General features: G+C 41.9%; 1 protein-coding gene across 1 annotated transcript in view; it reads right to left on the bottom strand.

Annotated features, from left to right (window-relative positions):
* The window catches only part of NEB (nebulin), a 99,021-nt gene that overhangs the window by 60,872 nt on the left and 15,936 nt on the right, over positions 1 to 22,213 (bottom strand). Inside the window, exons 24-62 of the mRNA XM_084209455.1 lie at positions 21,846 to 22,052; positions 21,452 to 21,556; positions 20,747 to 20,854; positions 20,232 to 20,543; positions 19,833 to 20,039; positions 19,285 to 19,389; positions 18,379 to 18,486; positions 17,135 to 17,446; positions 16,736 to 16,939; positions 16,175 to 16,279; positions 15,724 to 15,831; positions 15,046 to 15,357; positions 14,525 to 14,728; positions 14,072 to 14,176; positions 13,872 to 13,979; positions 12,648 to 12,959; positions 12,123 to 12,326; positions 11,676 to 11,780; positions 11,476 to 11,583; positions 11,001 to 11,312; positions 10,159 to 10,362; positions 9,706 to 9,810; positions 9,506 to 9,613; positions 9,028 to 9,339; positions 8,345 to 8,548; positions 7,894 to 7,998; positions 7,694 to 7,801; positions 7,221 to 7,532; positions 6,713 to 6,916; positions 6,350 to 6,454; positions 5,554 to 5,661; positions 4,701 to 5,012; positions 4,075 to 4,278; positions 3,632 to 3,736; positions 3,050 to 3,157; positions 1,897 to 2,208; positions 1,269 to 1,472; positions 597 to 701; positions 21 to 128 (exon numbers count right to left, since the gene is read on the bottom strand). Coding sequence (XP_084065581.1) covers positions 21 to 128; positions 597 to 701; positions 1,269 to 1,472; positions 1,897 to 2,208; positions 3,050 to 3,157; positions 3,632 to 3,736; positions 4,075 to 4,278; positions 4,701 to 5,012; positions 5,554 to 5,661; positions 6,350 to 6,454; positions 6,713 to 6,916; positions 7,221 to 7,532; positions 7,694 to 7,801; positions 7,894 to 7,998; positions 8,345 to 8,548; positions 9,028 to 9,339; positions 9,506 to 9,613; positions 9,706 to 9,810; positions 10,159 to 10,362; positions 11,001 to 11,312; positions 11,476 to 11,583; positions 11,676 to 11,780; positions 12,123 to 12,326; positions 12,648 to 12,959; positions 13,872 to 13,979; positions 14,072 to 14,176; positions 14,525 to 14,728; positions 15,046 to 15,357; positions 15,724 to 15,831; positions 16,175 to 16,279; positions 16,736 to 16,939; positions 17,135 to 17,446; positions 18,379 to 18,486; positions 19,285 to 19,389; positions 19,833 to 20,039; positions 20,232 to 20,543; positions 20,747 to 20,854; positions 21,452 to 21,556; positions 21,846 to 22,052 — 6,984 coding nt within the window. The remainder of the gene's footprint in view (positions 1 to 20; positions 129 to 596; positions 702 to 1,268; positions 1,473 to 1,896; positions 2,209 to 3,049; positions 3,158 to 3,631; positions 3,737 to 4,074; positions 4,279 to 4,700; positions 5,013 to 5,553; positions 5,662 to 6,349; positions 6,455 to 6,712; positions 6,917 to 7,220; positions 7,533 to 7,693; positions 7,802 to 7,893; positions 7,999 to 8,344; positions 8,549 to 9,027; positions 9,340 to 9,505; positions 9,614 to 9,705; positions 9,811 to 10,158; positions 10,363 to 11,000; positions 11,313 to 11,475; positions 11,584 to 11,675; positions 11,781 to 12,122; positions 12,327 to 12,647; positions 12,960 to 13,871; positions 13,980 to 14,071; positions 14,177 to 14,524; positions 14,729 to 15,045; positions 15,358 to 15,723; positions 15,832 to 16,174; positions 16,280 to 16,735; positions 16,940 to 17,134; positions 17,447 to 18,378; positions 18,487 to 19,284; positions 19,390 to 19,832; positions 20,040 to 20,231; positions 20,544 to 20,746; positions 20,855 to 21,451; positions 21,557 to 21,845; positions 22,053 to 22,213) is intronic.

Here is a 22,213-nt window from a genome sequence, read left to right as displayed (position 1 = left end):
TGAGAACACAGCCTGCTCACCTCACTGGCAATCTCCCTGGAGGCTTTGGCAGACTGAATGGGAATGGCATCAAAACGCAAATCATAGCCCTTCTTCTTTGACTCTTCCAAGGCCAGTTTGTACATTTTCTGTGAGAAAGAATCACATTTTAGTTTTAAAAAACCAAATTCAAAATTGCATTTCAGTTCAGCATAACTGTGCAGTAAAACAAATGAAGTTCCTAAACAATATTGTTCATCTTCACACAATTTTAATACTGTTCTGTAGAAAAGAAAAAGAAACAGATTTCAAAGACCTTGTAATTTTATTGCAGATGTTTGGAAAATGGAAATCATTTAGGGAAGGCAAAGACGGGAACATTTAAAAAGCTAAACTGCCTATTTCCACGACTTGCTGTAAAAATTATTTCTCATTTATGGGGGACAATATATTTTAAAAGAAAATACATTTTTGTGGTAGAACAACTTTGATTTCAGGACTGGAACTGGCCATGAATGAAAATAAACAACTTGACAATATTTTACCATTATTGAAAAATCAAACATGATGAAAATTTTATTTATGAGAAACCCTTTAACTGTCTCAGCTGCACTCACCTCACTGTAGTTCACTCGGTTCTGTTTGGCCAGCAGGATTTCGGGGGTGTCAGGCATGACATGAATGGAGGTCTTGTCTTTGTTCCACGCTTCAGTGTACAAACGCTAAAAAAGAAAACAGGAAGAGATTGATGGGGCATTCAAAACCAAGTTAATATCTCAATAAACATGGAAAGCACATTAATTAAAATGATAGGAACCTGGTCTAGGGGAAATTGTCCCTTCCCATGGCAGGAGGTTGGAACAAAATGATTTTTAATGTACCTTCCAACCCAAACCCTATTATGACACTATAAATTATAGCACGGATATACAGTTATGTGTTAATATGCTAAAAGCAACATCAACAAAAGGAGAATTTATATGAGGGAGTTTAAAAACAAGAAGGAAACTGCCACATTGCTTCAGAATAATGAATAAACCAAAGAATTATTAGAGCCTAATGCACACACACACCAAGGAAAATATTTAAATGTAAAATGCAGAATATTACACTAATCTGAGTCTTCCATGAGCTGACCTTAGAGTTTTGAGTGAAATAATAAGAGCACAATGACTGAAAACACATCATGCTTGAACTGCAGCATTGCTTGTGCTCAGATCATTCCCAGTCCTGTCTCCAGGGCTGAGGCAGACACCTCTGATGTGTCACCCAGAGGGATCAGGACTCACCTTGTTCATGATGTCTGCATTCTGCTTGGCCAACACCATCTCCAGGGAATCCGTGACACTGGTGAACTTGATGGTGTCCGGATGCTGGCGGTAAATTTTGTCACTCAGGATCTCCCCTGCTCTCTTGGCTTTCTCGACTTCCAAGGAACCAATTGGGACCCAGCCAATGCCCCGCAGCCACTCAAGGTCAGATTTGTAGCAGTTCTGTTACAATAAAAAAAATTACACCAATTATTTTAACAATGTAATCATCACAACATATGTTATACAGTGCATCATTCCAAAGGATAAACACCTTTCTATCAGCTCCTCATTCATACAAATTCAAAGCTGTAAAGAAAATTGTGCAAAAAATAACAGCATTTCACCTACATTAATGGTGAAACCATTATCCAGCTTTCACAGAATGGGGCAAATGATAGATAGTCCAAATCCTGGAATTATAGGATTTCATTTAAATATCAGTTAGTTAGTATAACCTCTAGGAGATCTGAGCATCAATTAACCGTGAAACTTTAAAATAAATCTCAATATGTTGGTTCTACCACAGCAGAACAAGATGGCCTGATACAATTGCATAGAATATCAAATACATTCCTCAGCAAAACTTCAATGTCAGAGAACTCACATCACTCTGGAGCTCGTAGGCTTGCTTGGCGTGGATCACATCGTTCTGGTCAGGCAGACAGATCCACTGGTGCAGGTAGTGCCGGTAGTCGGCATCGCTCACCAGCTGCTGGCACTTCTTGGCCAACACAATTCCCAGCATGTCCACGGGGCTGCTGAACCTTGTCTTGGACTTCTCAAAGTCCTTCTTGTACTCCCTGTCACTCTGGATCTTGGCCACATGCATTGACCACATCATCTTGGGGTCATCCTCGATGTTCCTGGCCCCAATGTGGTGGCCCAGCTGCTTCCGATACCCTTCCTTGTACTTGTACTGAAACAGAAAAGATTTAAAATTACTTTGTGTATTGACAAATTAATAAACAGTTCTAACAGTTTAACATACTCATTATTTTGTAAAGATAAAAATATTATATAAGTCTTTCTACTTTGGGATTAATTTTCACATAAGAAGCCTTTTTATTAGATATAATTATCTAAGACTTTCAGATAACTATAACACACTTTCAATCAAGTAAACATGCAATGTCACATTCTGACAAGCTTGGTTTTTCAAATCGTTTTACTATTAAGATTAAATTGTAAATATTAACAAACTTTTCACAAAACTCCTCGATCAAGACAATATGATTTGCTCCGAATAAAAAAGTTGAAATATCTTGAGAGCAAACAAGGAGCATAAAAATCTGTTATCCTCCATCTCAAGTGATGCTGCCTTATCAGAAGCACAAGCTATCATAGTCATTGTGTACTTTATCCCTGATTTTATGTTCAAACATCTTGAATTTCATTATGACACTTGAACAGAAATATTGTTTGAATCAGTAATTAACCTGACAAACTCTACCATTGGTTCATACACCTTTTTGATCATGCTTCTTGAATATCCATGGACATCAACAGAAGTAGTTCAGGGGGCATATTAATAACCTTCACATCATTATATTTATTTATTACAGTGATATATTCCTCATTATAAAAATGCTGGCTTCCCCTTTCTTCCATGCACTAAAGGCAATGTAGTGGAATAATTATAAAGAATCACTAGGAAAATATATTTCAATATTATCTATTCTATGAAGTATGAAGTAGCAAGCATTCTGATTCTTTTCCATTACCAAATCCACAGAGAAATGAGAACAAAGCCTGCTCACCTCACTGGCAATCTCCCTGGAGGCTTTGGCAGACTGAATGGGAATGGCATCAAAACGCAAATCATAGCCTTTCTTCTTTGACTCCTCCAAGGCCAGTTTGTACATTTTCTGTGAGAAAAAAATTGACAATTGAATTTCAAAAACAAAATAGCATTTCAGTTAAGTACATCTGATTAATAAAACTATTCAAGTTCCTAAACAATATTGTTGATTTTCAGGCAACTTAAACATCTTCAGCCCAGCTCTACATTCACTAGAAAATGAAAAACTGCAGATTTCCAAGACTCTGTAATTTTATTGTAGATGCTTGGAAAATGGAAATCATTTAGGGAAAGCAAAGCAAAAACTAAAAAATTATTTCCACACCTTGCTGTATAAATAATTTCTAATTTATAGGGGATACTATATTTGAATAGCCCAATTAGATATGCAGGAGTTCAATTTCTGGAACAACTCTGGTTTCAGACCATTTGTGAAAATAAACAACCTGACAATATTTTACCATTAACTAAAAGTCAGGGATGACAAAAGCATACTTGTCAGAAGTACAAGTTAATTGTCTCAGATTTCAGCTGCACTCACCTCACTGTAGTTCACTCGGTTCTGTTTGGCCAGCAGGATTTCGGGGGTGTCAGGCATGACATGAATGGAGGTCTTGTCTTTATTCCAAGCTTCCGTGTACAAACGCTAAAAAGGAAATCAGGAAGAGATTGATAGGGCATTCAAAAACAGGAAGAGATTGATAGGGCATTCAAAATTAAGATTTAAATAATCAAGGAAAACATAGACCACACCAAATGAAAATATAGGAAATGTGACATCGATAATCTGTTAGGTAATTAGGAAGAGATGGTATTAACAAAAGGAGGATTGTGTTGTTGAAATGTAACACTTAAAAAACACCACATTGATTAAGGAGAAGTAATAAACCAATGATTATTGCTTGTGCTCAGATCATTCCCTGTCCTGTCTCCAGGGCTGAGGCAGACACCTCTGATGTGTCACCCAGAGGGATCAGGACTCACCTTGTTCATGGTGTCTGCGTTCTGCTTGGCCAACACCATCTCCAGGGAATCCGTGACACTGGTGAACTTGATGGTGTCCGGATGCTGGCGGTAAATTTTGTCACTCAGGATCTCCCCTGCTCTCTTGGCTTTCTCAACTTCCAAGGAACCAATTGGGACCCAGCCAATGCCCCGCAGCCATTCCAGGTCAGATTTGTAGCAGTTCTGTGAAAAAATAGAAAAAAATCAGCCACACAGGTTATTCTATCAACAACAATAATGCAAATTACATGGTGGATAGTTCACCAATAAGTAACCTCACTATCAACTTAACAATTAATTTAAATAAATTCAAAGCACAAGATAAAATATAGAAAAAACAAGTGCATTTCCACTGCATTAAGGGTGAAACCATTATCCAAGTTTCACAGAATGGGGTAAATGATAGACAGCAATTCTGGAGTTATAGGATTTCATTGAAGCATCAATTAGTTAACACATCCTGTTGGAGAGCTCAGTTTCAATCAGTCCCAAAATTTAAAAACAAATCTCAAAATGTTGGTTCTACCACAGCAGAACAGATGGCCTGATACAATTATGTAAAATAAAGTCATTCCTCAGCAAAACTTCAATGTCAAAGAACTCACATCACTCTGGAGCTCGTAGGCTTGCTTGGCATGGATCACATCGTTCTGGTCAGGCAGACAGATCCACTGGTGCAGGTAGTGCCGGTAGTCGGCGTCGCTCACCAGCTGCTGGCACTTCTTGGCCAACACAATTCCCAGCATGTCCACGGGGCTGCTGAACCTTGTCTTGGACTTCTCAAAGTCCTTCTTGTACTCCCTGTCACTCTGGATCTTGGCCACGTGCATTGACCACATCATCTTGGGGTCATCCTCAATGTTCCTGGCCCCAATGTGGTGGCCCAGCTGCTTCCGATACCCTTCCTTGTACTTGTACTGAAACACAAAACAAAATATTACATTTCTGTATCACCTATAAATATCAGTTACTCATATTAAATACTTCTAACAGTAACCTTTCCAAACCTATCTATAACCTACTATTAAAAAAAGCCCCAGTCAAATCAATCCTCATGCTAATAATATTCTAGGACCAAAGTTTTTTGCTATTTGAGTTAAAACCCTAAACAGAAATTTTTTTATCATTTTCCTTTTTGAAGAAATTGCTTTACTAATATTAGTGAGAAATAATCCTGGTCTTACTAAATGCATTTAATCCTTATTACATATTATGATAGGCATACTGTAAATACTTATCTACACATATAGGGTTATGAGCTAACATGAAAGCAGCATTATATTGTTCTCATAATTATCAACATTTATTTTTTTAAACACACATGATAATTTGCTTGCAAAAATCTATTACTTAAGGTCACAGTTTAACTGCAGTGCCTTTTACAGGATCCAGCTGATAATTTTCAGGTTGCAGAGGAGAGATGCCAACATAGAAAGAAACAAAAAGTTAGATTCTTACATCACTGGCAATTTGCCTGGATGCTTTGGCTGCTTGGATGGGGATGGCATCAGCTCTCAAATCATAGCCTTTCTTCTTTGAATCTTCCATGGCTTGTCTGTATTGTTTCTAGAGGAAGAATTAAACAATGGGACTCATGTAAGTTCCATATGTTATATTCTATGCAAAACAAATTGCTTGGAAGTAGATCTAATAATTGTGTTTAGATTTATTACACCCAGTTTTATCTACCTTTAACTCAAAACCTCAGATCAGTAGCTGATACAAATTCATGTCAAAGGAAGACCTTTGCTAAATACATTTCTTAATTAATTTTTATTTTACCATTTTAAATAATGTAACATTGACTACAATTTAGAGCTAAACTTTTCTTCTATACAAAGGGAGTAAAACTTACTTTTTAAAACCACTGATATGGCTTACTGATGTGAACTTGTTTGCCTAAAATAATGTTGAATACTGGCATCACACCTTTTCAGAATTATGTTGGTAATTACCTTTCTGGTATTAATTTTTGCCTTCCCAACATTATGCACAATGGCAAAAATTACTCCCCAAAATTCAGTGGAAACACACAACTTGTGTGGAATTTACGGAATTTCTTCTTACTAGTGGTCACTGTTCTATATATGCACTACTACAAATATACAAACAATATTTTTAAAGTCACAATTTTTTTGATGAATCTGGGAGTTACTTAAGGAAACTGACAGTGTCATCTCTAGAAGGTTTCCCAGAACATTCCTGATCCAGCCATGACACAGAGCAGCTACATTTGGAGAGCTCCCACACTCACCAGACTGTAGTTCTTCTTGTTCTCTCTTGCCAGTGTGATTTCAGGGGTGTCAGGCATGATGTGGATTTGTGTCTTGTCTTTATCCCAGGCCTCAGTGTACAAACGCTGCAGGAGAAACACAGCAGAGAATTTGGAGAAATTGATAATTTTGACAAATTAAGTTGGCAATACTCAAGGAAGATATTATTAAATCACCTCTTGATGAAAACAAGTTTCCCATTGATTACCAAAAATTGAACATACACTTTTAAAGCCTTACAGTGCTGAAATCTCACAGCACAGGCACAGGTCTGCGGTCCTAGTCCTGTCTCAGGGGTTTAGACTGAGACTGTAGGTGAGCTACCTGATCAAATCCAGACTCACCTTGTTCATGGTGTCTGCATTCTGCTTGGCCAACACCATTGGGAGAGAATCTGGGATGCTGGTGAACTTGATGGTGTCCGGATGCTGGCGGTAAATTTTGTCACTCAGGATCTCCCCCGCCTTCTTGGCTTTCTCAACTTCCAAGGAACCAATTGGGACCCAGCCAATGCCCCGCAGCCACTCAAGGTCAGACTTGTAGCAGTTCTGTTACAAAATATAAGGGCAGCAGTTAAAAATTTCTCCTTTATATGTTAATCAGCACTTAAATATATTCAAACTCCCTATAATGAAGGATGATATGGAGCTCATTCTGCTGTTTGGCTGTACATAAAGCTTCATAATGCTCTGACATACAGATTCCTTCACTCCTCAAAATATAATGGCCTTGCTTGGAACAGGGGAAAAAAATACAAAGTGAAAAAATACTATATGAGAGCAACAAATATTCCTTATATTCCAAGGATTTACAACGATTACAGTAGTCCAGAGCTTATAAGCAAGTACTCACATCACTCTGGAGCTCGTAGGCTTGCTTGGCATGGATCACATCGTTCTGATCTGGCAGACAAGTCCATTCATGGAGGTAGTGCCGGTAATCAGCATCACTGACCAGCTCCTGGCATTTCTTGGCCAACACCACTCCCAGCATGTCCACAGGGCTGCTGAACCTTGTCTTGAACTTCTCAAAGTCCTTCTTATACTCCCTGTCACTCTGGATCTTGGCCACGTGCATTGACCACATCATCTTGGGGTCATCCTCGATGTTCCTGGCCCCAATGTGGTGGCCCAGCTGTTTGCGATATCCTTCCTTGTACTTGTACTATGGACAAAAAAATGTTCACTGAGTTCTAGATTAGGGTTTTTATATAACCCCAGCAGCCCCTGCAGCACTGCCTCTAGAAAACAGCTGAAGCCACAGAGATTTTAAAGAAAGAAAGGATTCAGCCCCATTGTGTGCCACAAGGGCTGCTGTGCACTCACATCACTGGCGATGTCCCGGGAAGCTTTGGCAGACTTGATGGGAATGGCATCTGCCCGCATGTCGTAGCCCTTCTTCTTCTCCTCCTCCATCGCCTGCTTGTACAGTTTCTGCAACAGACACCACCAGGCTCTCAGACAACGCTGCTGCCCAGGGACGGCAGCACCCAGGGACACACACTGCACCACCAACAACCACCCACCTCACTGAAGTTCACTTTGTTCTGCTGGGCCAGCAGGATCCCAGGGGTGTCTGGCATGATGTGAATGCTGGTTTTGTCCTTCTCCCAGGCTGAGATGTACGAGCGCTGGGAAACAACAGGAAACAAGAACACACAGATTTAGGGAAACAAATTCAACAAGAACATTAGCTCCATGAAACAAAGCAAGAGGCCTCTACTTTGAACTGACCCAGGAACTCCCGACCTTTCCCCAAACCTTTCTAATGCTTCAACTGTTTCTTTTCCACACTGTACCCCATTACTGCTCCAACCACGCAAACAAAAATTTAATCTCAAACAAGGAATACAAATCCCTGAGGCAAGTGGGATTTTTTGGCCCTTGCACAACCTGGGCCTTGGAAGGACATAGAATAACATCCCGAGAAAGGAAGGTGCTCATTGCCTTCAAGATGCAAACTCAAGGAAATCTCACATGGTCCATGATTTTGGAGTTGTGCTTTGCCAGCACCATGGGCATCGAGTCAGGAAGGCTGGTGAATTTGATGGTGTCTGGGTGCTGACGATACTTCTTGTCACTCAGGATCTCGCTCGCCCTCTTGTTCTTCTCAACATCCAATGATCCAATTGGGGACCAGCCAATGCCCCTCAGCCACTGCAGGTCAGACTTGTACACGTTCTGGAAGGACAGGAAAGGACAAAAACAGCTCAGCAACCTCCTCACTCCAAGTGACCTCATCTCCTACCATGAGAAACTCAGCTTAAGGGAACATGTTCAACTGGGTCAACCCACCAGCCTGTGCCACAAAAGTGACTCTGGATAAGCTCAGCTCCCAAAAACTGTCTGCCTGCCCCTGCAATATCACAAGAAGCTATCAAGCAGTCCACAATTCTTCTCGCTATACCTTCTTAGTATTGCCAGCAAAGACCTACACCATTTCTCAAACTGCATCTGGCAGAGACATTGGAGGAGCCTTTTATATCATATCCTAAGACTCTTCACACCATTTTCAGCTGCACAATTTCCTGCCTCTGCAAACTCTTGGTTCTCCAGAAAAAAAAGGATTTTAATTCCCTTGACCTTCCCACGCCACAAAGACCTCCTCAAAAAGAATAGACAATGCAAGGCTGTGACACAGCCAGAAAAGAACAACTCACATCACTCTGCAGGTCATACACTGTCTTGGCATGGACAACATCGTTCTGGTCCGGCAGGCACGTCCAGCGGTGCAGAGGGTGCCGGTAATCAGCATCACTGACCAGCTCCTGGCATTTCTTGGCCAACACAATTCCCAGCATGTCCACAGGGCTGCTGAAGTGTGTTTTGGACTTCTCAAAGGCTTTCTTGTACTCCCTGTCACTCTGGATCTTGGCCACATGCATTGACCACATCATCTTGGGGTCGTCCTCGATGTTCCTGGCCCCAATGTGGTGGCCCAGCTGTTTGCGATATCCTTCCTTGTACTTGTACTATGGACAAAAAAATGTTCACTGAGTGTAAGCTTTGGGCTTTTTATATGACCCCCGCAGCCCCTGTGTCAAGAATTTCAGAAAATAGAGCAGCTGAAGCCAGTGAGATTTTAAAGAAAAAAAAGACTCAGCCCATTGTGTGCCACCAGGGCTGCTGTGCACTCACATCACTGGCGATGTCCCGGGAAGCTTTGGCAGACTTGATGGGAATGGCATCTGCCCGCATGTCGTAGCCCTTCTTCTTCTCCTCCTCCATTGCCTGCTTGTACAGTTTCTGCAACAGACACCACCAGGCTCTCAGACAACGCTGCTGCCTGGACACAGCAGCACCCAGGGACACACACTGCACCCCCAAGAACCACCCACCTCACTGAAGTTCACTTTGTTCTGCTGGGCCAGCAGGATCCCAGGGGTGTCTGGCATGATGTGAATGCTGGTTTTGTCCTTCTCCCAGGCTGAGATGTACGAGCGCTGGGAAACAACAGGAAACAAGAACATACAGGTTTAGGGAAACAAACTCAACAAGAACATTAGCTCCGTGAAACAAAGCAAGAGATCTCTACTTTGCACTGAGCCAGAAACTCCTGCCCTTTCCCCAACCCTTTCTAATGCTGCACCTTTTTCCACATTGCACCCCATTACTGCTCCACTGCTCCAAACACAAAAAAAGAGTGTTTTATCTCAAACAAGGAACACAAATCCCTGAGGCAAGAACATGCATTCCCCTTGAAGAACCCAGGCCATGGAAGGACATAGAATAACATTCTGAGAAAGGAATATCCTCATTGCCTTCAGAATGCAAACTCAAAGAAATCTCACTTGGTCCATGATTTTGGAGTTGTGCTTTGCCAGCACCATGGGCATTGAGTCAGGAAGGCTGGTGAATTTGATGGTGTCTGGGTGCTGACGATACTTCTTGTCACTCAGGATCTCGCTCGCCCTCTTGTTCTTCTCAGCATCCAGCGATCCAATTGGGGACCAGCCAATGCCCCTCAGCCACTGCAGGTCAGACTTGTACACGTTCTGGAAGGACAGGAAATGACACAAACAGCTCAGCAATCTTGTCACTCCAAGCAACCTCATCTCCTACCACAGTACGCTCCACCAAATGGAACACATTTCCCAGGGTAAACCCACTGGACACCAGGACTGGGACTCCCATGAAGATCAGTTCCCCACACCTGGCTCCCCACTCCTGCAACAGCACAGGTACCTGTCAAAGAAATCACCATCCTCCCTCTCCATCTACTCAGTATACCCAGCAAAGACCTTCTCCATTTGACATTCTATAGGTGGCAGTGGCATATGAGGTGTGTTACATCACCCAAGACCCTTTTACCATGTACCTGGACCTGCAACTCTTGGTCCTCCAAAGGCAAATATTTTACCCTGCCGCCCTTCCCCTTCCTTATTGTACTGAAGGTCTCAGCCACAACTCTCCTCATAAAATGTTCATGGCAAGAAAGGATTCTTCTGTGGCCATGAAGCATGACCCCACACAAACATCACCACTGAGTGTTCATGTCAAGATGTGCCACAACACAATCTTAGTCCCTCAGAATCAGCCAAGAATTATTATCCCCACAAGGACCTCTTCCAGCAGAGGAACAGAAGACAAGAGAGACTTGGGGTTGCAACACAGCCAGAAAAGAACAACTCACATCACTCTGTAGGTCGTACACTGTCTTGGCATGGACAACATCGTTCTGGTCTGGCAGGCACGTCCAGCGGTGCAGAGGGTGCCGGTAATCAGCATCACTGACCAGCTCCTGGCATTTCTTGGCCAACACCACTCCCAGCATGTCCACAGGGCTGCTGAACCTTGTCTTGAACTTCTCAAAGTCCTTCTTGTACTCCCTGTCACTCTGGATCTTGGCCACATGCATTGACCACATCATCTTGGGGTCATCCTCAATGTTCCTGGCCCCAATGTGGTGGCCCAGCTGTTTGCGATATCCTTCCTTGTACTTGTACTATGGACAAAAAAATGTTCACTGAGTGTTAGTTTTGGGCTTTTTATGTGGCCAAGACCCCTGCAGCACCTCCTCCAGAAAACACAGACCTGAAGTCACAGAGACTTTAAAGTGAGATAAGAGTCAGCCCCATTGTGTGCCACAAAGGCTGCTGTGCACTCACATCACTGGCGATGTCCCGAGAAGCTTTGGCAGACTTGATGGGAATGGCATCTGCCCGCATGTCGTAGCCCTTCTTCTTCTCCTCCTCCATCGCCTGCTTGTACAGTTTCTGCAACAGACAACACCAGGCTCTCAGACAACGCTGCTGCCTGGACACAGCAGCACCCAGGGACACACACTGCACCACCAACAACCACCCACCTCACTGAAGTTCACTTTGTTCTGCTGGGCCAGCAGGATCCCAGGGGTGTCTGGCATGATGTGAATGCTGGTTTTGTCCTTCTCCCAGGCTGAGATGTATGAGCGCTGGGAAAGGAGGACAAGAGGAAACAAGAACACACAGGTTTAGGGAAACAATTTCAAGGAGCAAATCAGGTCCACAAACCAAAGGGAGGGGCCTCTACTTCACACTGACCCAGTAACACCTTTGCTTTCCCAAAACTGTTCTAATGCTTCAACCTTTTCTTTTCCACACTGTACCTCATTACAGCTCCAAAAGAGAGTTTTATCTCAAAAAAGGAACACAAATCCCTGAGGCAAGAACATGCATTCCCCTTGAAGAACCCAGGCCATGGAAGGACATAGAATAACATCCAGGGAAAGGAAGGTGTTCACTTCTTTCAAGATGCAAACTCAAAGAAATCTCACTTGGTCCATGATTTTGGAGTTGTGCTTTGCCAGCACCATGGGCATTGAGTCAGGAAGGCTGGTGAATTTGATGGTGTCTGGGTGCTGACGATACTTCTTGTCACTCAGGATCTCGCTTGCCCTCTTGTTCTTCTCAGCATCCAGTGATCCAATTGGGGACCAGCCAATGCCCCTCAGCCACTGCAGGTCAGACTTGTACACGTTCTGGAAGGACAGGAAAGGACACAAACAACTCAGCAACCTCCTCACTCCAAGCAACCTCATCTCCTACCATGGGAAACAGCTTAATGGAACATGCTCCACTGGGTAAACCAATCAGCCACCCATTCAGTGGCTGTACCCATCTGCTAGGGCTCTTCATACCATTTTCATCTGCACCCAGGACTTACCAATCCTTGGTTCTCCAGAAAACGAGGATTTCAATCTGTTGCCCTTCCCCTGACACACAGACCCCTCCTCCAGCAGTAAAAAGAACACAGGAGAGACAACCCAAGGCCGTCACTCAGACAATAAGGAACAACTCACATCACTCTGCAGGTCGTACACTGTCTTGGCATGGACAACATCATTCTGGTCCGGCAGGCACGTCCAGCGGTGCAGAGGGTGCCGGTAATCGGCATCACTGACCAGCTCCTGGCACTTCTTGGCCAACACCACTCCCAGCATGTCAACGGGGCTGCTGAACCTTGTCTTGAACTTCTCAAAGTCCTTCTTGTACTCTCTGTCACTCTGGATCTTGGCCACATGCATTGACCACATCATCTTGGGGTCATCCTCAATGTTCCTGGCCCCAATGTGGTGGCCCAGCTGTTTGCGATACCCTTCCTTGTACTTGTACTGCAGGAAAAAACAATATGCAGTGAGTATTATTTTACTTTTTTTCACATTCCTAGCAACCCCTGTGGCATCACCTCCAGCCAATTTATCAGCTGAAACCACAGAGAGTTTAGACTGCGAAAGCGTTCAGTTGATGACCTACAGTGTACAGCTAGAAAAGAATCCATGGAATATCCTTCTGATAAAATTCACATTTTCTAAGACTCTCCCTGGCCTATATATTTAGAGCTACTGGTCAGTAACTGAGAGGAAGAAAAGTCTCTAAATCATAAAAGCTATACCAAAGTCCTGAAGTTCAATACCCCCTACATAAAGAATCCTTTACTGATCTTCACACACAATGGCCAAATCAACTCTTACTGAAACTACATAGGGAATAAAATGTAACTCCATAGAGACTTCTGGGAAGATTAAATAAAGACAGCAAACACATACAGCAATGCACTTTTGTATTAATAGCTAAGAATACAAAAAACTGGGTTTTTTTATACAGCTTTAATTTTTAAATGAAAGCTTGGTTTGGGTTGTCTTTCCTCATGCACAGCTCAACTGTGCAGTTGCAGAGTTAGGGCCGTGCAGACGGGCATTAGTGCTGAGAGCAGCCTAAATACCTCAGAACTCCAGGCTGTTGTTCTCATAAGCCCAGGCTGGACCCTGCTTTGAGCTATAGCCATCACCCAATTCCCACAGTTACTCTTCCACATGACCTAGACCTTCCCTTGCAACAGTGGACATCCATAACTTGCAGGGACAGCTACAGGTGGACAGTGTGAACAAAAACTTTGATGGACAACTGAAGGGTAGAGACAGGTAATGGATTTATTGCCTCCATTTGGCTCAGTTGCAAACCCTGGGTTCAACTGCCAGCACGTAGCACCCATGTGACAGCCACCAGGGCTGCTGTGCACTCACATCACTGGCGATGTCCCGGGAAGCTTTGGCAGACTTGATGGGAATGGCATCTGCCCGCATGTCGTAGCCCTTCTTCTTCTCCTCCTCCATCGCCTGCTTGTACAGTTTCTGCAACAGACACCACCAGGCTCTCAGACAACGCTGCTGCCCAGGGACGGCAGCACCCAGGGACACACACTGCACCACCAACAACCACCCACCTCACTGAAGTTCACTTTGTTCTGCTGGGCCAGCAGGATCCCAGGGGTGTCTGGCATGATGTGAATGCTGGTTTTGTCCTTCTCCCAGGCTGAGATGTACGAGCGCTGGGAAACAACAGGAAACAAGAGCATGCAGGTTTAAGGAAACAAATTCAACAAGAACATTAGCTCCATGAAACAAAGCAAGAGGTCTCTACTTTGCACTGAGCCAGGAACTCCTGACCTTTCCCCAACCCTTTCTAATGCTGCACCCTTTTCCACATTGCACCCCATTACTGCTCCACTGCTCCAAAAACAAAAAAAGAGTGTTTTATCTCAAACAAGGAACACAAATCCCTGAGGCAAGAACATGCATTCCCCTTGAAGAACCCAGGCCATGGAAGGACATAGAATAACATCCCGAGAAAGGAAGGTGCTCATTGCCTTCAGAATGCAAACTCAAGGAAATCTCACTTGGTCCATGATTTTGGAGTTGTGCTTTGCCAGCACCATGGGCATCGAGTCAGGAAGGCTGGTGAATTTGATGGTGTCTGGGTGCTGACGATACTTCTTGTCACTCAGGATCTCACTCGCCCTCTTGTTCTTCTCAACATCCAGTGATCCAATTGGGGACCAGCCAATGCCCCTCAGCCACTGCAGGTCAGACTTGTACACATTCTGGAAGGACAGGAAAGGAAGAAACCAGCTCATCAACCTCCTCACTCCAAGCAACCTCATTGCCTACCGTGGGAAACTCAGCTTAATGGAAAATCCTCCACTGGGTAAACCCACCAGCCACCCATTCAGTATTGGGACCCATCCCCTGAGGCTCTCCCCTGCCTTCAGCATTTGTCTTTCCCAACTGCTGGCTCTCCAAAAGAAAAAACTTGACTCCATTGCCCTTCCCCTGACACACAGACCTCTCCTTCAAAACTAGAACAGAACACAGGACAGACAACCCAAGGCTGTCACTCAGCCAATAAGGAACAACTCACATCACTCTGCAGGTCATACACTGTCTTGGCATGGACAACATCATTCTGATCTGGCAGGCACGTCCAGCGGTGCAGAGGGTGCCGGTAATCGGCATCACTGACCAGCTCCTGGCATTTCTTGGCCAACACCACTCCCAGCATGTCCACAGGGCTGCTGAACCTTGTCTTGGACTTCTCAAAGTCCTTCTTGTACTCCCTGTCACTCTGGATCTTGGCCACATGCATTGACCACATCATCTTGGGGTCATCCTCAATGTTCCTGGCCCCAATGTGGTGGCCCAGCTGCTTTCTGTATGCGGTTTTGTATTTGTACTAATTGAACATAGAAAAAAACAATTAACACCTCATTCCAAGCTGCCATTTCTTTTACTCTGTTGTTAACATAGTAGCTAATCATTTTGAATCTGTTTGCTCCTGTTTTTTCCCAAAGTTTTTAGCATTTGTTATAACATCCAGGAGATATTATGGGATTCTTCATAGTTATATACTATCTTCTTTATATTATTATATTTAATTTAATTAGTTTTACACTATTAAGAATTGTACAATCTTTAAGGTGGGCAACAACACAACAGTGTCAAAATATTACATATCTCCCCCTATTATATAGAAACTACTTTTCTCCAAGATTATATGCCCCCTCTGTGCCCCACTCTGATTTTCCCTCTGCAGACCCACCTCACTGGCTATGTCTCGGGATGCCTTGGCTGCTTGGAGGGGGATGGCATCAGGAGGGAGATCATAGCCTTTCTTCTTCAGCTCTTCATATCCTACCTTGTAACGTTTCTGTTAGAGAAGGATTCAAAGGAATTAATGGAGATAAAACTCTCTAGAGAGTTTTTCAATGCTACAACCTTCCACCTCTGACTATTGAAAAGAAAGCATGGGTTTCCAAACACAGTTTACTTAATTAAACTAAATTCCATACCTTGCTATCGATGACAGGTATTTTGTACCCTTGTTTATAAAATATTTTAAAATAACAATTTAAATGTTTTCTGATTATTTCATTGAAGATCGAAATTTCCTTTTAGCAAATACATTAATCTGAATTATTCCCAGAGCTTTCTGTTGAGGTGAGTAATACAACCCTGTGATTCTCTATACCCAGTTTCAAATGCAAACTTACATCACTTGTGTTTATCAAGTTTGATTTAGCCAACAAAATTTCAGGAGTATCAGGCATGATGTGAACCTTAGTCTTGTCCTTGTTCCAAGCTTCCCTGTAGAGTATCTGAAAGAGACACAAACAAAAACCTGGTCTGATCCAAGATTCATCTGCACAGCAATAATTTCAGTTCATCTTTTCTCTAAATTAGCAAAGAAAAGATATACTAAGCAAAATTAGGGGTGTAAACAAAATAGGATAGTAAAATCAAATACAATGACTTCTTACTGAAATACAACCTTTTTTTCTTCTTTACATCCATGTAATGACATGGAAACAGCATTAAAACAATATATTTACATACTGCTTTCTAAAGGTCTTATTTGCAGTTAAACTGAGTAAATTATTAGCGCTCAAGATCTTCATCTTCTGAACAAGGCACAAAGAGCAGTGAGGGCCTGACTATAAACACCTGCTATCTGGGTATTTCAAATGCATGTTCTGAACCAGAGATCCTTTAAAAAATGTATATTAACATATTCATTTATTGAATCCCACGTTCTGTCTCTAGAGACAACTTACATCACTCCTATTTTTGGCATTAGATTTTGCCAAAACAACATCCATGGCATCTGGGATACTTGTGAACTTAATTGTGTCTGGGTGCTGCCTGTACTTCTTGTCACTCAGTATTTCAGAAGCTTTCTTGTTCTTTTCAGCTTCCAGAGATCCCAAAGGACTCCATCCAATGCCTCTGAGCCACTGTAGATCTGACTTATACAGGTTCTGTTAAGGGTGAAAATCAAAACCATTGCAGATTATTATCACTGTTCATTGATTAAACCCTATGAAAAGTCTAACTGGCAGTTTAGCTCCAATCTGATCAATACTGATATCCAAAGTGAGTCATCAAAGATACTTTCCAATCAGCAGTAATTATTTTACATGGAAATAAGTGGATTAAACCCCAAGGGAGCTTACATCACTCTGCAGCTCGTTGACCCTCTTTGCCTCGATGACATCGACCTGGTCCGGCAGACAAGTCCAGCGGTGCAGTATGTGTTTGTAGTCCACATCACTGACCAGCTCCTGACACTTCTTGGCCAGAAGGAAACCCAGCATATCCACAGGCATATTAAACTTGGTCTTCCACTTTTCAAAGTCTTTCTTGTACTCCCTCTCACTCTGCATTTTAGCTACTTGCATGGACCACAACATCTTGGGGTCATCCTGCAGGCTGCGGAATCCGATGTGATGTCCCTGCTGCTTGCGGTATCCTTCTTTGTACTTGAACTGCAATGGCAAAGGTGGCACCACTCAAACCACAGTGACAAACATGTAAGTGACAAAACACCAATGTATTCCCTCATCTTAATGCTCCTCATGAAATTACCCCTGGAAGTGTCCAAGGCCCGGTTGGGTGGGGCATGGAGCAACCTAGGATAGTGGAGTGTGGCCCTGCCCACAGAAAGGGTGGAACTGAATAATCCTTAATGTCCCTTCCAACCCAAACCATTTTGTCATTCTATGATTCTATAAATAAGCAACTTGTTATGGGCACTCATGTAAAGTTTTAGCAGTGAAACTGGTGTCAGTGAATGCTCTCCCTGGGAAAGAAAGAGTCCTTGAAAAGGGAGAGAGCGTGGCAATAGGGATAGTCTCCAGTGCCATCCGACTCAAAACTCCCTAATACTGACACACTGAAATATTTTGATGAATAACATCATCAACAATGAAAAATTATGAAATACAAAGATACTTTAGCACAAGAAACATTTCCCAATGATGAATAAAATCTCTTCTTTATAATATAGAGAATTAATAAATTATCTATCCATAAAAATAAAATAAATACAGGACTTGAATTTGTATCAAGTTATGGTAACAGCAGTCCATGTGCCACCACGTTGGTTTCAGAGTTGTAATGAGAGTTTCTCTGGATAGGCACTGGGCTCATCTAATTGGACCAAATTTGCTGCAACTCTGAAAATGAAGCAGCCCAAAGAGCAGAAAACTCCTCCCTTTTTATGACCAACCATGAATGGACCAAACTTTGGATGTGTTAAGATGCCATTAACCCTTGTTAAACTGGACAAAAACAGCTCAGGAAGGAGTTTTGACTCCAAGCCACACCGTAGCAGAGAGGCGTATCTCAATTTACTGCGACTCTGTAGATTGTAACAACTAGGTCAGTGCATGTCACATTGAGTTAAAATGCTGCTTACATCACTTGCAATGTCCCTTGAAGCTTTGGCAGCTTTCACTGACATGGCTTCAGGTGTGAGGTCATAGCCTTTCTTTATCATTTCCTCCCAGCCAAGCTTGTAGAGTTTCTAAAATTGAAAAAAATATTAATTAAAACCAGTAGTATGTGTGTCACCTACTATTTAGATACAGTAATGATCCAAATTCTGATCGCCTCACAGGCTTCAGTTATGAGAGCAGGGCTGCTAGAATGGGAACTGAGAAATAGGAAACTGATAAACAAGAAATGCTGGTCTTCCAAAGCTTAGGACAGGGACCAAATAGTTTTTGACTATTCAGCAGCTTCCTGCTATAGCTTATCTTAATTTGAAACATATTTGGAGAATTTGAAACACATACATCTGAGATAACTGAACACTTTTTGACAAAATTTTAATAAGGTTTTCATGAAGCCTTTTAACAGTCAAGTCAGTTTGTCCACAGTTGATTTTAAGTACAGGCATTCTTAAGTCAAAGATTTGTCTCTGAGCAATGATGCAAAGCAAAACCTGAGTGTTTTCTACTGGCACAATCATCACTTTCTCCCACCCGAAAGCTGAGAGAAAATCTGGAATCACTGCATCTGCTTTTTCCCATAGGTTAGGTTAAAAATATACACAATTAACTTGTAATTTTATTGTAAGGAATTTTTAACATGACTGAATTCTTTGCAAAGCATAGAGTATGGACTATGCACTTTCAGACTTCAAAAGCAGGACTTATATTTTCCACACATTATAATGCAATTAAGTCTGTTAGTTTGCTAGCCTGAAGCTCGTATTTATTTAACTCTGAAAATATTACCCACATGAAATCCTTGCCTGTGTTCTTAAATCTCCAGTAAATATTAATTTTAAATGTTGATAAGATGTATCAAAATACTCTACCTGACTGTAGTTTGTCTTGTTCTGTTTGGCCTGTAGAATATCTGGTGTGTCTGGCATCACATGGACCTGAGTTTTATCCTTCTCCCAGGCTTCAGTATAAGCATGCTATGGACAGAAAGTTACATCACATGTGTTAATAATATAAATGACAAAAGATGGTTCTTCCAGGGTTTTCACCTTTCCATTTGGATACGGATGAGTAAAAAGGTGAAGGTGCTGACTCAGATTTATTTTATGAATTAATGATCTTATCCAAAATCAGCTGAATTATTATCCAGTCTTGCTTCTAATGAAACAAAACTATCAAGATTTTCAGGACCAGTCATTTCTATGTAAGAATGGGATGAATAGAGGCTGGAGAAAAATGAGAAAAGATTTCTTTAAGCAGTGCTGTTTCATTGAGAAAAAAAGATTAAAAAAGAGGAGCCTGTGACAATTGTTTTTCCCAGGGGAACACTGCCACATAAAGGTGTGACAGAGATTTACAGCATGGTTATTGGAATGGATGAGATGTGAATTCCTGCCTGGCTTTTCCCCTCAATACTCACTTTGTTCATGATATTTGCATTCTGCTTGGCAAGGACCAGGTCCATGGCATCGTTCTGTTTGGTGAAGCGGAACATGCTGGGGTGCTGGCGGTACTTCCGATCGCTCGCAATCTCTGTGGCTTTCTTTGATTTCTCCACGTCCAGAGAACCAATGGGACTCCAACCAATCCCCCTGAACCACTCCTTGTAATCCTGCTTGTACTCATTCTGCCAAACGGGACACAAATGCAAAGTTGACAATGTACAAACAGCTCATACAGAATAAATTAATTCTTTCCAAAACACGGCTGTGATGGAAAAACAAAAGCCACAAAAAGAAGACAGCTCATGAAAAATAATCCTATCCTTTCCAAACTGCAGCCACAAAGTGAAAATAAAAGTCACAAGAAGAAAACTTACATCACTTTGGATCTGATTCATGTTTCTGTACAGTTCCAGACTCATTGCATCTGGCAGGAGCATGTACTGGTGGATCAGGCGTTTGTAGTTGGTGTTAGTGACACGGTCCTGGGCCTCCTTGGCTGCCACCACGCTGAGGGCATCAGAAGGTGTCTGGTAATGAGTCTTGCTCGCCTCATAGGCCTTCTTGTACTCCCTGTCTGACTGCATCTTGGCCACTTGCATGCAATGGACGAGTTTGGGATCATCCTGGAGGCTGCGGAAGCCAACGAGTTTCCCTTTGTCTTTTTCATACCCTATTTTGTATTTATACTGGAAGAGAGCAGAAACAGAGACTTTGATTCTTTTAGATTTAAAATTAAGGAAAAAATTCTTCCTTATGAGGGTGCTGAGGCCCTGGCACAGGGTGCCCAGAGAAGCTGGGGCTGTCCCTGGATCCCTGGAAGTGACCAAGACCAGTTGGAGTACCCTGGGATAGAAGCTGTCCCTGCCCATTTTTTCTCCCAAGAACTTACATCACTGGCAATATCCCTCGAAGCTTTGGCAGCTTTGACAGGAATAGCATCAGCCCTGAGATCATATCCTTTCTTCCTGGTTTCTTCAAATGAAGATCTGTACATTTTCTGCAAAAGGAAAAAGAAACATCTTTTAAAAAAAATTTACGTGTTTTCCACATGCACAAATATTGTTGAAAAGTTACACCTATATCGATGTCATCTTAAAAAATAAAGAGATAAAAATGTCTATTTCTGCCCACATTGCAGATGTGCATAACTACAAGCAATACTTTATTTAGCATATGCAGATTTAACAATTGTTTACCAAAACCAGACCATAATGTCATCCTTTACCAAAAAAAAACAGGTGCTACCTTCATTTTGAACCCTGTACAGAACCTTGTGCATGGGGAAATAAAATAATCAATAATAAAATAATAAATACATTAACAAACATGAACAGTACTCGAAGTCTACTGTATTTTGTTAGCAACTGTTAAATTTTAAGGGTTTGCATGAACACTTCACAACCTGACTATAAACATGGCTTTTTCTTGGCAATTCTGGGTATCTAATTTTGAGAACTGAAGCAGGGAAAAGCAAAATCGATAGGGTTTGTAAAATTACTACTGGTTAGCAAGGTGAGACTTTTGCATGCTCTCATCTCACTTATTCCTAATCAAAAAATAAGAGCAAGGTCACGGCCCTACAAACAATACTCACTTCACTTAAATTGAATGCATTTGCTTTTGCTAAAACAATCTGTGGAATATCTGGGGTGATGTGAATTTTCTTTTTGTCTTCTTCCCAGGCTTGTTTGTACTTGTGCTGGAAGGATAAAAATAAAATAGAGATCTCAATATCTGTTGTTATTATTAAATAAAAAAAATTAAAATACTATTTTCCACTTGAAATCCAAACTGCCTTGACAATGATGTGTTGCTACCACCAGAGCAACATTTATCTTTTTATTTTAGCACTTAAAGCACATTCATTAGCTACAAAATAAAATCACATTTTCTAAAGCTCTGCCTACAATAGGGTTGACTATTAAATCAGATGTAGGTTGTTGCCCATTTCTGCAAGCTGAAATGAATTCTGATGAGCACTTTCTTACCTCATCCATGATTTTGGCATTATTTAAAGCCAAGACCATGTTCATGGAATCCATAGGAACAGAGTACTTCAACTTGTCTGGATGTTGGCGATATTTCTTCTCACTCACAATTTCCATGGCTTTTTTGTTCTTCTCAGCTTCCAGGGAGCCCAGTGGGAGCCACCCAACACCCTTCATAGTTTCATCATACTCTGCTTTGTATTGATTCTGCAGGCAGAAAGTAGATCAAAAACAATATGAAGCATAAAATAGTTCATAAATTTGGAAGTACAAGATAAAATATATTAAGGAAAAGTGAAACTTTTATGTCTGCACATAACTATTGCTCCTGAAGAACCTAATGGAGTAAATATTCATAAAATTGCATA

This window comes from Fringilla coelebs (assembly GCF_963513975.1).
Source record: "Fringilla coelebs genome assembly, chromosome: 7".
NCBI lineage: Eukaryota > Metazoa > Chordata > Aves > Passeriformes > Fringillidae > Fringilla > Fringilla coelebs.
The sequence above is the reverse complement of the archived record's forward strand: the minus strand, read 5'-3'. Positions and strand labels throughout refer to the sequence as shown.